We start from the raw sequence: 15839 nt of genomic DNA, 5'->3' as shown, positions 1-15839 counted from the left end.
CATCTAACTCCTCTCTCTTATTGGCCCAATTTTTACTTTTTTCCAGCGGCCTGTGGAGATCTCTTACTGGGAGGGATAGCATTGTTTCTTCCTTAGAATTACTGAGTTGCAATTTCTAGTTTGAAAAGTCCCTTACAATCCTTGTACATGGAGTAAACCCTCATTGACAAGGCTCGTCCCTTTCTTGCCCCCATCAGGGTATCTCATCTTGTATAAGCTACCAGCAGGTATCAGCTTTTCCTTACGTTAGTCCTAACCTAGCACCTAAAAGTGCGTGGTAAATCATTCTGTGATGTAAAGAAAAAGGAACCCGTACTCAAGCTACACTAGAAACAAAAGATGAAGAAATCCTGTCAAAGTTTATGAAGGACTTTTTCAGTATTAAAGGTTCAACATGAGGAACACACCCTCGTGCAAAAATGTGGTTCTGCAGGTGTCCTGACTCACCTGAGAGCACATCTGATTCCCCTGATACTTCGTGTACACATCAATCACCTTTGCCTGACAGCAGAGACAAAGACGTTCTTAAGGACACTCTCCAGATCTCTTTGCTGCATACATTAAGATTAAGCTGAAATTAAGCTTTGGTGTTCAGAGCACAATGCATGCAACACTTGCTAAATACTGGTAAATAGATAATAGAAAATAAAAAATTAATGACTGTTCTTTTAATGATATTCTTTATTTCATTCTTTCTTTCATGTGAATTTCCGTACTCTAGCTACACTAGAAACGAAAGATGAAGAAATCCTGTCAAAGTTTATGAAGGACTTTTTCAGCTGTATTGAATTGTATTCAATTTTGGACAGATTTGCTCTTAAAGTTTTAATTACCAAGATGAATGCAATTTTTTAACATTTGACAGAGCAGTGAGAACAATTTTAGCCAGCCTTTCCTTTTAACTTATGAGCTCCCAACTATAGAGCTTTAAATACACATCTGTGTGGCCTAAGAGTTGCCCTACATGTATATACAAATGTACCAGAAAGTGTGTAAAGGATTTTGCTAACATATCATGAGTGCTTTCCTTTCAATTGCTGTATTCAACCATAGGAACTAAGATAGCAAAGACTCAAAGTCAAACCAAGGAGGTTATAACCTCCTTGGTCAAACAGACATGACTAAATCATCCAGGCCACTGCATTGCACATTTGTCTTGTTGACTAAACACCATGGGAATAACTTCTTTTAAGAATATTCTTTGGCCTGTAAAAGACAAAATTGTTTGGCAACAAACCATAGACAGGAATTCTTCGTCTGTCAACAGGACTAAAAGGTTGAAAGATAAACCATATGCAACATTAGTTCCAGGTGGGCAGTATGGAAGTCTCTACCACCAGGCTCCAGGTGTTGAATCATGTCTTGTACATGTTAGCAGCTGGACATTTTTACTCCCTTGCCCGATTTACCCCATTTATACAAAGTCTGATCAAGCCACTGAAGTTCAGTAAGATACCTGCAGTCCAGTGGACGATTCATATTTTTCCTTTGTTTAAATTTGCATGCTTTAGATGTAGCATTACATAGTTTACAACTTAGTAGTAATTTTTCTGCAGTTCCGCAGTAACCTGGGTATTGCACATCCCTTTACAAGAGCCTCACCCTCCTTCTTTGTTGGGCATGTACTGGGCATCTCATGTAAAGGAAAACACGGAAACAGAAACTTTTGCAAGTCAAAAATAAGCACAACTTCTCGCCATTTTGATTCACTTGCAATATCTTGTACTCTGCACTTTAGCCCGTACACTTGCCTTAAGACAACAGTCACCAGTAGTAAAGCATCTCATGATGATTTACCATTACCAGTCTAAAGCAGGCCTAAAAGGTTAGCATGATAGTGCTCTGTCATCCAAGTGATTGTTTATTAGCATTGTTTACTTGGGATCAGGCCATGCTGCTGACTACCTGTACAATTTGGTAATCTACTAGGAATAAACTTTCAGTCAGAAGAAAGGACAATGTGCCTGTATAATCATAAATGAATTTGAAAAATTTATACACAATTGTACCAGCTGACGAATATTACAGTATAGCACTTGGTTTTCCCTTTTTCTATGAATGTAAATTAATGTGCACTTTTGTCCTAGATTTCAGGTCAGAATGTTCTAGCTTTGTTTATCAGTGCATGTCATGATCTGTCTATATCACATATCAGGGGTATCTCACAAGAATGTCAGCATGTCTCAGACGAAAATGTAATACTGCATCTATTTTCACATTTTCAAACCAACTTTCTGAAGGAAAGAGTAACTTAATCTGATCCTGAAGGACTGAGCTGTGATTGGTCCTCTGCCTGCTTGAGTGACAGGCAGGTAGTTGTGAGCCTTTGGTCTGGCAGTAGTAGTGGTGGGACCAGTTCTGTTGGCTGGTGGTAACTGGTACACGGCAGTCACTGATCCTGACATTGTTCTAATAACAGATGTAAGACTTTTGGCACTGTTTGAACTGAAGGGACACGGAGCAAAATTGGAACAGATTTACAAGGTACGGCAAAAGGGACTTATTCCCTGTAATACTTTATATCTTACCTTCCTATGTAGGCATCAAACAAGTACAATGTACCTTTGTATCCTTTAAGTAGAATTTATTGTTGTTGTGCATCTTAGACAAAAGTTGTGTCGTATTTGGGGTAACATCATTCGTTGTTGCTGCAGTGAGCAGTTGCTATTACAGACGTTTTTTTATATGTACCATTGGTAGAATACCATACAAGGTAACATTATGTTGATAATTCATCTAATGTAGTACATTAATGCTTTTCAAGCAGACCATTCAGTTCAGTACTCAAAAAGTGGCACATATGAGTGCTAACAAGAAGTTGAATGGTTATCGCCTTTTTTTACATAAAAATACTTTCTGTATATTAAAGGTTACTGTAACAGTAAAACTTTGTGTTGAGCAAAATCGTTGAATGTATGGGGAGCAAATGACCAGTACAAATGTTATGAACCCAACACTTTAGACCAAAACAGTAAGATCGGTCTGCCCGACATGCTCGTGACCACTTCTGACTTTTGTCAGGAAACACATGTGACATTCTCTGTCAAACAGAAGTCCTACCTGAGTGACACTCCCTAACTACACTTTTCCGTCCAAGGCCAGGTGAAATAGCAACAGCTCGGGAAAAGTCAACATGCAGTACACAAGTGGGTGGGGAAAGAAAAGAAAACCATTTTTTTTGTCCTCTTGTTTAGTGGTATTTGTGGGTTACAATATGGCCAGGGGCATTTGTTTTCCAAACATGGTAGTACAACATGTAGAAACTGCTACAATTAATTGTCTTTCCTTGGGTCCAAAACTCCACAGGGTGACTCTTTAGGAAGAAAATTACATTTTCCATTACACTAAAGAAATGGGATTAAGATAGATGGTCCTTTTTGTACATGGTATATTATCTTTTGTGTGGGGATTAGCAGGTCATTTAGGGCAATTGGGGCAGGCGTAATGTTTAATCACTGCCTATAGTGTGCATGGTGAAAAGGCCACAGACATACGTTGCAACCTGTATGTTCCAAGTCTGTAAAACATAGTGCAGTATATTTATTCTCTCCAGTTTTGACAGTTTTCATGTTGCATTTACATTGTATCTCAGGAGCAGACTAATATATTGATAGTGGAACTGTTTGTTATCCCCTGAAGCTAATGCTTAGGTTCTTTCTAACCGCCGGTATGGTTTTGTCACGTCACCAAGCATTTTGAATAAACAAAAACTCTGTTTTCCACATCATCGGGCAGATGTCTAGACTCGTTAAAGAAAGAAAGCAAGTGAAAACAGCTTGGATAATTTGCGCTTTCATAAGTGGTAAAAGATACACTCGTTTCTGCACAATTTGAAATTTACCCTGTACTTACTACCAATTGTTGTAAAGGTACTGACACCTTTTAGGGTGCAATTATTCACCAGATGTATGTTATGCTCTCAACATGTATTTTTCACACATTAACCCTCAGCCTACTGCCTAACCCTGTAACCCGAATACTTATGTGGTACCAAAAGCTACTTCAGCAGGTGGAGGGTTAATGGTTATGTGGAGATTGCGGGGGAAAATGACAAAATCCCCCCCCCCCCCCCATGAAGTGGACCATTTCTGAATAGTATTGTTGAACAGAAGTCTTCCTAATCTGAGTGTTTTTGATTTCAAGGAGCAGTTCCAATGTGTGTTTGACTCTGTTTGGAGGTTACTTGGGAGTGAAAAATGCAAACTTTGCCGAGACCACCCAGACTTTGTACTATTGGCCTCCAAGAGGAAAATAAAAGAATTAGCTTGCTGTCACAGAGCTATTTGACATTTTCCTGACCAAACATGAGAGTTGGAAATAATCACATTTTAAGACCCTTATCGCATTTCTTAGACACATGTACAACAGTCAAAGAACTTAGTCAGGACAAAGTCACTGATACCACAAAATCACTACTGTTGAAGATATTGGAGACAGACTAATTCTCTTTAGGACCTACCATTTTTTGATAGGGGGTAAGAAGTTTTTCTGCCTTCTGAAACAATTGGAAAACTTTCTACTCTGTATGCTTTCAAGTTTATATGAATGATTACTTCTTAAAAGAAAAGTATTGCCCTAGTGCACCTGTTTCATAGAAAAGGCATTGAATCATTAACTGTGTGGCTCAAAATGGATTGATACATATGCAAAATAGTACAGGACCTTGTAGGATCAACTAAAGTTTAAAGTTCTCACAAAAGTCACAGTCAGCAAAGTTGAAAGTTCTTCTAGTTAGCATATGTCTAGTTACCAACACCTGGTCCTCTTCAGATGTCATTTTCCTTAGAAGGACAGAGATTCTAATCTTCCAAGGCCAAGACTTTCTTACAAACTGTCTACTTCTCAACACATCATGATCTGTTTGCCTTACATGTAGGAAGGAAGTCAGAATAACTTTTGCTATACTGTATACATAGCCTTCTCACGACCCATCTTTTAGACTCTGTAAACTTGGACGTAATCCAAAAATGTGTTTTTATCACCTTTCAAGACCTTTTATATCATTTTTGGAACTGAGGGTCCTTATAGCTTCTATATAATTGGCCCCTATCTCCACATCTCTTAGAAACAAACCTTGTCTTAACTTGTCATATCAGATGGCAACCAGGGCTAAGGTTAGAATGACAAAGCAGTGATCTATCAATAGGATGTATACTGAAAAGGGGGAGGACTTCCATGTTCTGGGGAGATCTCACTTAAGCACTCAGTCATACAGGAAAAATTGGGCTGTTGCATATGAACCGGGACAACTGTTGTAAAATTAGAAGATTTTTTTATGTATGAAAATAGATATGGAAGAAAGGCCTGGTTGAGAAAATGAATTGTAATTTTTCAACACTGCAAGATTGTTCAAATGTAGCCCTGTCTAGTTTGCAGAAAGTTGTTACTGTAATATTGAAAGTATTAGATTCTTGTGTCAACTGAAATCAATCTCTTTGTACTAGCTTATACTTAAGAACATGTTATACAGCAGTTGGCAAGATTTCAAGTGCCCTGCCATTTTGGAATGTTGCTACAACGGGCAAGAATTCTTTGCTGTGCCTTTTCCCATACATATATAGCTGCTACTGTGATAGATGCAGTCCTGTGTCAGCTGGTGTAAGGATATCCCCCACTGTTGACCATCCCCCCCTCACTTGCCAGTGATGATACATTAGTCTGGGGTTCGTCGGAGGTCACTTTGCCTGAATATTGATATGAATTTTTATGTAAAAGCAGGAGGCCAACAGTTTTACAGCTTTGTAAAAATCACTAAAATGCATGGTTGAACATTACGTTGCTTTGGAGTTTTGTTGTTGTTGATAGTTTGTCTCTTACAATTCTGGTACAGAATTGTGAGTAAAATAATGAAGAAAAGCATTGCATAGATACTATGAGGTTTTTATCAATAATAAAAACAGCAAGAGACAGAATAGGAAAAGGGGATCCTGAAATTAAAGTATCAAGTTTCAACCACCTCTAAAGAAATTTCTATTTGGGGTCAGGGAGGTCTAAACAATTATTTCCTTTTTTAGCCTCTTCCTAAGTATGTAGGATGTGACTAAGAAACTATGCTTACGGCACTTGTCAATGGTCACAATCACCAGACATGAAAGTTTTGATGTTCATATAGGATGTTATGAATTCTTTTCCTCACAGTACAGTACTAAAATTAAATATAAGTTGGAAATACTGCTGGACTATAACATCTGGTCGCCTTAAGAAAGTTACGTAGGTCTGAGATTCCTTTAAGTGTCAGATCATGCATTGTTGGTCATCCTTAAGTTATTCACCTTGATAAGATATCACATACAGGAAAAAGAGAAGGAACTTCCTAGACAATGACATTATGTCTAACCAACTGCGTAGTAATACGTGTACTTCCTAACTACAGTAATTTTACAATCTGCAGTAATTTTACAATAGAATACATCTAAACAGACAAAGCTGCTTAACAATGAAGAGGAGATTACTTTACCCAACCCCCTAAAACACTCGGAAGCTCCATCCCTGGCTGGGCAATGGTATGTTTATAGCCAGGCAGGCATTGATCCAGTAAAGGCTTTCTAGGCATGTTGGAAATGCAGCCGGCCCTTTGACTCCGCTCGTGTCGCCACTACCGGGAGAGGATATCAGGGGCGATGAGAGATTGAGTCTGACTGTGTCAGCGATCGGACTACAGTCCGCATTGGTCAGGCAGGGTCCGACACAGTGGGCACCAATTCTGGCCAATTGGTTTTAGCTGTGTTAGAATTCACCATGATCACAGCCTGTTAGAAAGGGGGTTATTACGCATTGTGGACAAGGATCCTGGCACAATTTTCCTGCAATGTAACTAAGTTGGGGTGGAACTGGACTGTTAGTCTTCTGTGCAAAGGCAACATAACCCCCCTTCCCCTCCTGATGTTGTTGAGACTACTCTTCAGAGTAATATGGCTATGATGCAAGGAAGGTACATGTTGCACATTGTCTATGACCTCAGCATAAATGTTGTTCTTTTAATAGACCCATGTTGCTTCGATTTCTGTTGGCTCTTGACGATTGCGTTGTGATAAAATGTATTGGTAGGGAAGGATGAAACATGTCAGTCACCAGGAAGGGTCTCCCACTAAGTTTGAGATACAGTAGGTTACATGCATGTATTTGTGTATGGTCTCGTCTCTCTGTAACAGTTTGGGGGTATTTTCTTCAGTTCATCCAGAATTACTACTTGGAAATCACATTTAGAAATCTTTCGAGATGTTTGTTACAGGCAGAGTGTTTTTTGTTCACTGTTTCTGAAATTAACGTTATACAGCAGTGCAAAAGTGTGTCATCCAATCTTTCATGATTATGCAGTGCTTGTCTGCAACAACACAATGTAACCTCAGCTTGCAAGCTGATAACATTTTTCTTCTCCCTTTGTTGCAGGTGAAAAAATGTGACGTATGCCTAGCTGTGGCTCATGTTCCAAGTTCTTCTGAGGTTGAAGAGGGAAGAACAGTGAAGGACTACACAAGCGTCTTGGGTCTTTAAGACGTGGAGTTGAACATCCTGTACTGTCAGGAAAGACATTTCTACTGGAGTCTTCATGCCATGGAGATTCGTGTTGACGTGACTTCTTATTCCTTTCTTGTTGCTGTGATCTCTCACCTTCTTCAGATGGCATATGGCCAGGATATAAAATGGGATGCTGCATATACCCCTTCAAGTAAGTACTAAATACCTTGTGTAGTTTCTTATATGCATGCTCTTTTAAGAAGTATGGCTTGAAATGTTAGAAGTCTGGTGATTCATATACGTCCATTAGTCTCAATTTTGATTAGCTTGCAGCCTTCCAAAATTGTGCTATAAATATGTTTGACTTTTTGCCTAGTTCTAAAAACTTTTCTGGTACTGGTAAATAACAGGTGGGTTTTTCGAATCCTGGTAAAAATACATTTAGACATCTCTTCGTTTCATTCAGTTAATGTATGAATGGATTTTCATGATTTTTTTCTGTTTTGGTAGGACTTGTCGAGGGAACATTTTGTAAAATTTTTACCACTATGATATTTCAAGGTGTACTTGTAGTTTAAATTGCTAAACTGTGTGCTGTACCATAGCAATTAACGAACTCCTGCTACTGGAAAATTGCCCTGCCTTTCAACCCTTATATCTGGAAAAGCCCTGGCACTTTGGCAGCAAAACCTGTGTATTCTGCACATTCCAACTTTGGCACGGGACACGAGATGCATGGAAATCCATCCTTCAGCCTGTAGTCGGAAAGACAACCAAATAGATCCTCCCTGCTCAGCTACCTCGCATGCAAAAACAAATACTCCCCAGTCTAGACAATGTTTTTTGCTGAGATTGTGAGGGATTTAGCCTCCTTAGCAGCAAAACTCTGTCAAATCGCCACTTCCTTGGAACTAAACCCACAACGGAGGGAAGCGATCCTTAACACCGTTCTCTGTTTTGTCTCAGCGACTAATTTAAAGGAGTACGGGTGGAGAAAGAAAGGAGTTGAGAGATAAAGTTTTCCCAGGCATTTCAAGTCTCAGCAAGGAAGGTCGCAGGGGATGTTAAAGTTCCACAGTATATGTTCTTACTGTCTTGGGAATAAAAAGGGCCCTATTAGGCATGGCCATTTCTTATCGTCCAATATTTATGTGGGTTCCACATGGTACAACCCTGACGTTTGGGGAATTGCTGAGAGATTGTCGCCACCTGCCCTGAAGTAGAAACAAGGAGTTGAGTTTCCTCCAGAAATTTCACAATGTCTGCCAGATCGTTCACTGCTACAGGAAAAGCTCTGTGACAGTCAAAATATTACTGTGGTACAAAAATTGTTTGTGTAGAGCAAGCTGTAGGTTGGCTGCATGGTCAGACTAGCATGTGACCACAGCAGCTGGAAGGTCAAAGCCATAGGTGGAATGCGGAGTTCATGCCAACGTGCCTAGCCTGTCATTACCGTTTCAGTTGACAGACAGTTCTCAGGACATGGCCATGCTTGGGGAGGTAATGAAAAGAATGTGTAGACAATTAAGTGCCTCTGACCTGTTAGAATAACAAAAATTAAGCAATACCAAGACTAACGAAAGATGGGCACGTGTTTGTTTGGGGGAGATGATGATACTGTTGACAGGATAAATCAATGGTTTAACTTAAGCAGCAAAGCTTGAAATCTGTGACCATCAAACAGGGCTTTCTCCAGGACCAGTTTTCCCATCCTAAGATTGCTTGTTGAGATGGACAAAATTAATCTCTGTCTAATAATCTGAACTTCATAGCGTTGAACATGGCACTGATGCAAATTTATTTTGGTAAACTCAAAATGACAGATCTAACAACAAAAATTAACTACATGGGCTCCCAAACAATGAGTGGGAGGGTGAAAATTTCAAATCTTGGGACCACCTTGGTCTGGAAGAAATGGTTTGCTAACTAAAGGTAAGCCATGCTGGGCACTCTGAACTCTCACAAAATGAAGCCTTGCCAAATTACAACATCTTATGTAGAGTATGCCTATCACCTAATGCCTTTTACCCAACTGTTGCAGGCACACCATTCCCAGGGAGTATGAAGTGCTGGACGTGTGAAGAAGCGTCTGATAACTACAACTGTAATAGATGGGCACCTGACGTCTACTGTCCTCAAGGTAGGAAACTTTCGGTTGAACTGTTAATTTCCAACACAAAAATTTGACTTACCCAACGTTTTTTATTGTCCCACTTCAATTTGGACAAGTTTGACAATAAAAAAATTGCTCCAATTACAGGTCAGTCTTGCTTCAGAATGATCATTTATAGCAACACAGATGTACCCTCAATGTAGAAAACTTATGTCATACAAATGGAGCTTAAGAGATTGCTTGGTTTAACTGGGCTCTCAATACAAATAAAATATAACCTTGCTTGACCGAATGGTTAGTATAAAATATTAGGTTGTCCCCATCACTTTAGCAGTTTTTGCAACCCACAATCACTTTCTACTTCTTTTTTAACCATTTCAAAGCAGTGCCAGCAGAACACAGCATATGACAGGCAATTAGCACGAACTGTAGCATGTCCCATGGATCACTTTTCAGTTATGGCAACAGAAGGTTGTTCTCAAAACACCAGAAACACAGAGGTCTACAGCCTTGATGAAAACATCTGCCCCAGGCAAAAATATCCACCTCATCACTGGACACTTATGTCAAGGGCACATATTCAACCTCTTACAAATTAAGTACAAGAACTGTCAACAATGTTTAATTTTAAGGGGAAAGTTGTTGTAGTTCTGCAGACTCTATTTTGAGTTCAAGCTTTGAGGACATTTGAGATGTCAAATGCATCACTCTTCTAAGTCTACTGAGGGTTCTTATATCAGTAACAGCCTAAGGAAATGTCATGTCCAGTTAAATGGTACAGCACTGGGCTGTTACTAAAAAAGTTAACCTTGTCCAGACCTAAGAATAGATTGGAAAGTGAATGTATTCCCAAATGACCTTTTACTTTCTTGAAGTTGAAGATTTCGTCACATTTTGTGGAGCCATGTTTGATGATGGAACACAGCCACAGTTCAAAATTATATGATCATAGCTTTACTGCATACTCAACATAATTGAAAGTAACAGGGAAACTTACTAAATATTACGGTAGATATTGAAATATGACAGAAACAAACAATACGTTTTGTCAAGTTTGTTCTAGCCTGAGTACCATCCTCTGTAGTGACCGCTGGCTCAATACTTTCCCTTGCTAACCACAGTTAAGAAGCGAAAGTATTGAGCCAGCACTCACTACGGAGGATGTACTTAGACTAACATTACTCTGAGTAATGGATAGAAATATTTCATGATCTCCCTCCTTTGCATGTCTTTTTGTACTGCTCTTTACGTCTGGTATCCCTCCCATCCTCAGAGGAGGATTTCCCTTAGCCATAAACTGTAAACAAAGGGAGCACTTCTTCTTGCTGTGGATTGGAACAGCTCATATGAGCTTGTATGAGATTACACAGTTATAACACAGACTTTTGATCTCTCAGAAGATAAAGGATGTGACCAATTCTGGTAAATCTGGAGTCATGCAGTTAGTTGCAATTATGCATGAGAACCCAGAAGGGAAGAAGATAACATTTTTGAAAAGGAGTTTTCATCAATTGAGAGTCATTGCGAAGTACCGCAAAGTCTAGATGGCACTTCCATTGCATTTGTTGCCAAACTCCAATACTTTTTGCTCATAAGAGATGTGAGATTTGATTTTGAATTTTAGATTTGATGTTATAGCCAAACTTGAAAGTGCCCATTTCAGACACTTTGTAGGAAAGAAATCCAAGGAATCCCAATAATGCTATATATTAGCTGTGCATTTTCTAATGAGGCTTTTCTTTATGAATCTGAACTGAAATACCTAATACCTCCATCTACCACTAAACCACCTGTTAAGTACACAGCATAATGCGAGCATAACTTACCATTTCCACCTATCTGTTTATCTCCACCAGGTACCAAATACTGCCATACATTACACAGGATGAATGGGGAGGGGGGCAGCGTCATGGTGAGGAAAAAGTGTGCAGCTGTGGAGGACTGCACCCCAAACACTGTGGGCTGTTCCATAAACACAGATGGGTCCATGGTGAGTCAACTACAGCATAAGGTCATTAGAAAGAACTAATAGTCAATCAGGGTTCCAGCCAGCATCCGTTGTTCCGTCCTTTGACAGAATTTTGCCCATTCCATCCTCTGTGATGGACAAAAATCATCATGTTAAGATTCTAATTGAACCTATCTAAGTCTAGCAGCAAAATTTGCCCCTCAAAATAAAAGAAATTCATTTCAGAGGGATCAGATTTTTCCTGTTGAGTATACCCCATAGGATTGTCAAATCTTTGACAGGATTTCCATTCAAAGTCCAGGGGATGGAAAGAAATTTTGGCTGGCTAGAACACTGAGTCAATACTAGTGACATAATATCATGTACTTTCCTTCAAAAGCAAAATTTTCAAAATATGCATCCATGGTGCTGAAATGCCTTCCATTGAAGAAGGAACAAAGCTTAACATCAATTATAGTGACATGATATCAAGATATCTCCCTTTAAAGATAACAAAATCTCATATGATTTACAAATCCGAATTGGATTATTGCTTTATGTTCAATCCTATGTTAGTAGTTATTTTTTGTACTTCGAGTTATTATTATTGTTATAGGGCTCCCTAGGAAATCAGTTACTACGTTAACTGAAGGGACTACCCTAAAGATCAATAAATAAATAAAAAAAATATAGGTAAAATATGTATCCATGGTGCTGAAATGCCTTCCATTGAAGAAGGGACCAAACTGAAGCCTTTTAGTGACAAGATATCATAATATTCCACTCAAAAACCAAAAGAAAGGTCCAATACATGTATTTGTAAGATATGTCTCCATGGTGCTGAAATGCCTTCCATTGAAAAAGAGCCCAAATATAACCTCAATTCTAGTTACTAATATCATGATATTTCACTCAACCTCCCAAAAAAGATCTCATACATAAGTTTGTAAAATATGCCTCCTTGGTGCTGAAATGCCTTCCATTGACAAACACCTCTTTGTTAAGAATTTGAATTGAATTGGAGCCATCTTTGTAGGCCTATTGTTTGTTATTGTCTAAAGAGTATAGTGGCATCATACATCTCTCTATAATCTATCATCTTATTCCTAAACTTAAAGAAATTTAAAGTTCCACTGTCTGTATTATTTATCATATCACACACATATGGGTTCTATGTTCATATTATCTTTTATTTTGTATTTTTCTTCTATCAGGTGTGTATAGCCTGCTGTGAAGGAAACATCTGCAACCCAGAGGTGCCAACCAACCACACAACCGCCATCTTCGCCACAATAACGCCATATGATGTTGGCAGTTCTTCACATTTTAACCCCTCAGTACAAGTATTATTGGTCACACTACTGGCTGCAGTACTTTTCAGACATCTATAACATTCAGAAGATAATAAAAGAAAAAATGTAATGCTCATGAATTTATCAATACCTCATGTGGAAAAACCTGTTGACTTCATAATCTGAATTTTTAAAGGAAAATAATTTTTGTTACTCCAAAGCTCTTATCGATATAACACTGTAATAGCTTTCATTTTATGGACCTTACATGGTACCAATGCCTAAGTCACTAAAGAAAGAAAAATTCTACAAGGAAAGCCATCTTCTATGGGTGAAAATGCGTTTGCCAGAAACAATTGCCAAAAAATTACAAATAAGACGTAGATTTTCAATATAATTTTAGCTACAGTCCCTTCAACTGTTTATCAACTGGAGTCATTGCAGTATAACACATCACCACAACAAAGTGCATGTAAATTTTCAATTATTTGTATTCAAGCATTTGAGTGATGTCATGGAATATATTTAAAATTTTTGAATATGTGTAAATATTAAAGAAAAGTTTGACTATGTGTATCCAGATGTATTTTTTATAAGGATATATTGTCTGAAATGTGGAATATGGAAACAAACCAACACTTCATGATATTGCATGTTATTTGATTATCAGAGTACATGCATTGGAAAATCTCAACCCTGTAAATTTAAAACCTGATTCCTGACATCAATAGTTGAGAATACTGTTTGTCATTTGATCATCAAACATTCAGGAACGTGTTGTATTAAAGCTATGATTTTCTTGTGTTTCAAAGTAGTTTTGCAGCTTTAATTTTCATGATAAACTTTTGATTGATAAATATATGTCTGAATTTTGTCAGAGTTTAATTTCAAACCTTTTGCAAGCTATGGCACTTAGTTGTGATCTCCGTGTAGATTTGTTAGTTTTTGTAGATTTTATAGTATTTCAGTTGGTAATACAGAGCTTTCTGAGATTTCTCTGTGAGACAATCAATGGATAACTGTTCCACTGCATATGGTATAAAAGACATGCAACAGAAACCAAAACGTTTCATCTTCTTGATGATTTGCCTCACTTTGTAGTACAATATCACATTTCTATACCATAGTATTTATCATTGTGTTGCTGAATGTCTAATGTTCAAGTTTTACGTGTTCAAGCCTTACTGTATATACAAGAGAGTATAATGATGTGGAAGTAAATTGTGAAACTGTTGTACAGAAAAAAAAACACAAGATGTCTTGTCTTGTCTGTCCCTTAATCCTTAATTACAATAAGAATACACCATAAGTTGTGAAAGACCTTTGTAGCACCTATATTACTTGTATAAGAACATGTTTACATTTATTGCTTATCTGTGGCTCACTTAAGTGCTAACGTTAACTATCGGTAACCTGGAGTCCAGTCTTGTTAGGGTGCTTCCTTGCAACACCCTGGACTAGCTATCATTGGAAGTAGCCTGATTAAATCTCGCTTATAGCAGCCCGCCAATCATCCACGGCCCTGGACAGCGGAGTTCGTGTTGCACAGACTATCATTGGAAGCAGAAAAGGTAACAAGACAAGCTATATCAAATAACAGCATTATGGACAAAGATGTATCTTGAATTTTCAGGTACTGTCTAGACACAACAATAAAGTCGTGTTTCCATGTTGTATGAAAATTGTGATATTTTTCGTGTTTTTTAGATGCAAGATGCACAAGGACAGAAATGCATACACTATCCCAATCAAATGCTTATCAACCAATGTCTTCAACATTCTGTGGATAACATTAAAGCAGTCTCGCCTTTACTGGTACCAGATCCGTTGTTTACATCATGTCCAGCCCTAGGTCACTTCATAAAGACAAAAAATCAAACTTCATGCTGAGTTTTTAAAAGGCCAGGGGTCTGTTTTGGTAATTTGACATTGAAAATGCATTAGGAACAGACACAACCTAGCATGACGTGTCTCCTCTAGATGACCTCATAGCAAGGTCAAAGATTCAGATCATGTTTGTTTTTAAATCTGACTGTTGGTTGTCTCTCATGATGACCAATGTCTAATGTTACAGTTTTTCATGTTTCTCTATGGATAAGGACAAAAAAATGATCTTTGAAAGCTATTCCTTCAAAGTCCAAACAGATTTGAAAGTCCAAAGATACTGGTAGATATCTTTTATGTGTTTACTAAGGAAGTTTCTTCTTAACATCATAAATTGAAGTTTTGTCTTGTCATATCTTGCACCCAACCAACCTCCTTGACAATGTACGTCAGAATCATATTATGAATCACAGATTCTAATGATCTCTAAGCTAGAAACATCTGTAAAATATTATGTCGCGCTGTTTTCTTAAAGATGTGAAAACAAATCTTTGGAACCAGATAACCATCCTGATGAACTGGAGATCTCCAAGGGCTTCTGTCCTAAACATCTTCATCAGAGACAGACCAATTTCCTGTCTGGCGCATCCCTGGGATGGTACTGATTAGTTCCTACACTCATGGAGGTCTCTGGGGACACTTGCGGTCTCTGGTGACACAACTCAAGGACACAGACTTCCTAAGGAAGTTTCAGTTGAGAGTTGACTCTCAAAATCTTTTAGATAAACTTCTAAAAGTATCTCTGTAAATGGTACTGATTCGTTCCTAGACTCATATAGGTCTCTGGGGACAGTTGTGGAGACAACTCAAGGACACAGACCTTCCAAAGGTAAGTGTCAGTTGACTCTCAGAGTCTTTTAGATAGACTTCCTATAAGTACCTGTTAGTGTATAACTATGGATGACATTCTCTCCTGATGACCATTATGTCTTATGTTACAATGTTACAGTTCTGAATGTTTCTTTATGGATTAGGACAAAATTGTGACTCGTCTGGTTGAATCAAGCAGAATGCAACATTATACGTACATCTGAGAAAAGCTTATCAATAATTGGGCTCCTATTTACTCCACCTCTAAATTGAAAAAAAAAAAAAAACCCTCAGATATGATAAAAAATCAAGGAAAAAAATCATATCCACTCGT

The 15839-nt window shown here is 38.2% G+C and overlaps 1 protein-coding gene across 8 annotated transcripts in view; it reads left to right on the top strand.

Moving 5' to 3' along the window:
* LOC118424399 (ly6/PLAUR domain-containing protein 6-like) overlaps positions 1–14485 on the top strand; it is a 46009-nt gene extending 31524 nt beyond the window's left edge. For 7 of the 8 annotated variants that reach the window (XM_035832949.1, XM_035832951.1, XM_035832947.1 and 4 more), the window contains 4 exons: positions 7390–7669; positions 9500–9598; positions 11428–11561; positions 12734–14485. In XM_035832949.1, the coding sequence (XP_035688842.1) occupies positions 7555–7669; positions 9500–9598; positions 11428–11561; positions 12734–12910 (525 nt within the window). In that variant the 5' untranslated portion in view covers positions 7390–7554 and the 3' untranslated portion in view covers positions 12911–14485. Of the gene's footprint in view, positions 1–2327; positions 2485–7389; positions 7670–9499; positions 9599–11427; positions 11562–12733 lie in introns of those variants that run through there. The other variant, XM_035832953.1, reaches the window with a different exon arrangement.
* The last annotated feature ends 1354 nt before the right edge of the window (positions 14486–15839 follow it).

Source organism: Branchiostoma floridae, chromosome 10 (genome assembly GCF_000003815.2).
Source record: "Branchiostoma floridae strain S238N-H82 chromosome 10, Bfl_VNyyK, whole genome shotgun sequence".
Classification (NCBI taxonomy): domain Eukaryota; kingdom Metazoa; phylum Chordata; class Leptocardii; order Amphioxiformes; family Branchiostomatidae; genus Branchiostoma; species Branchiostoma floridae.
The sequence above is the reverse complement of the archived record's forward strand: the minus strand, read 5'-3'. Positions and strand labels throughout refer to the sequence as shown.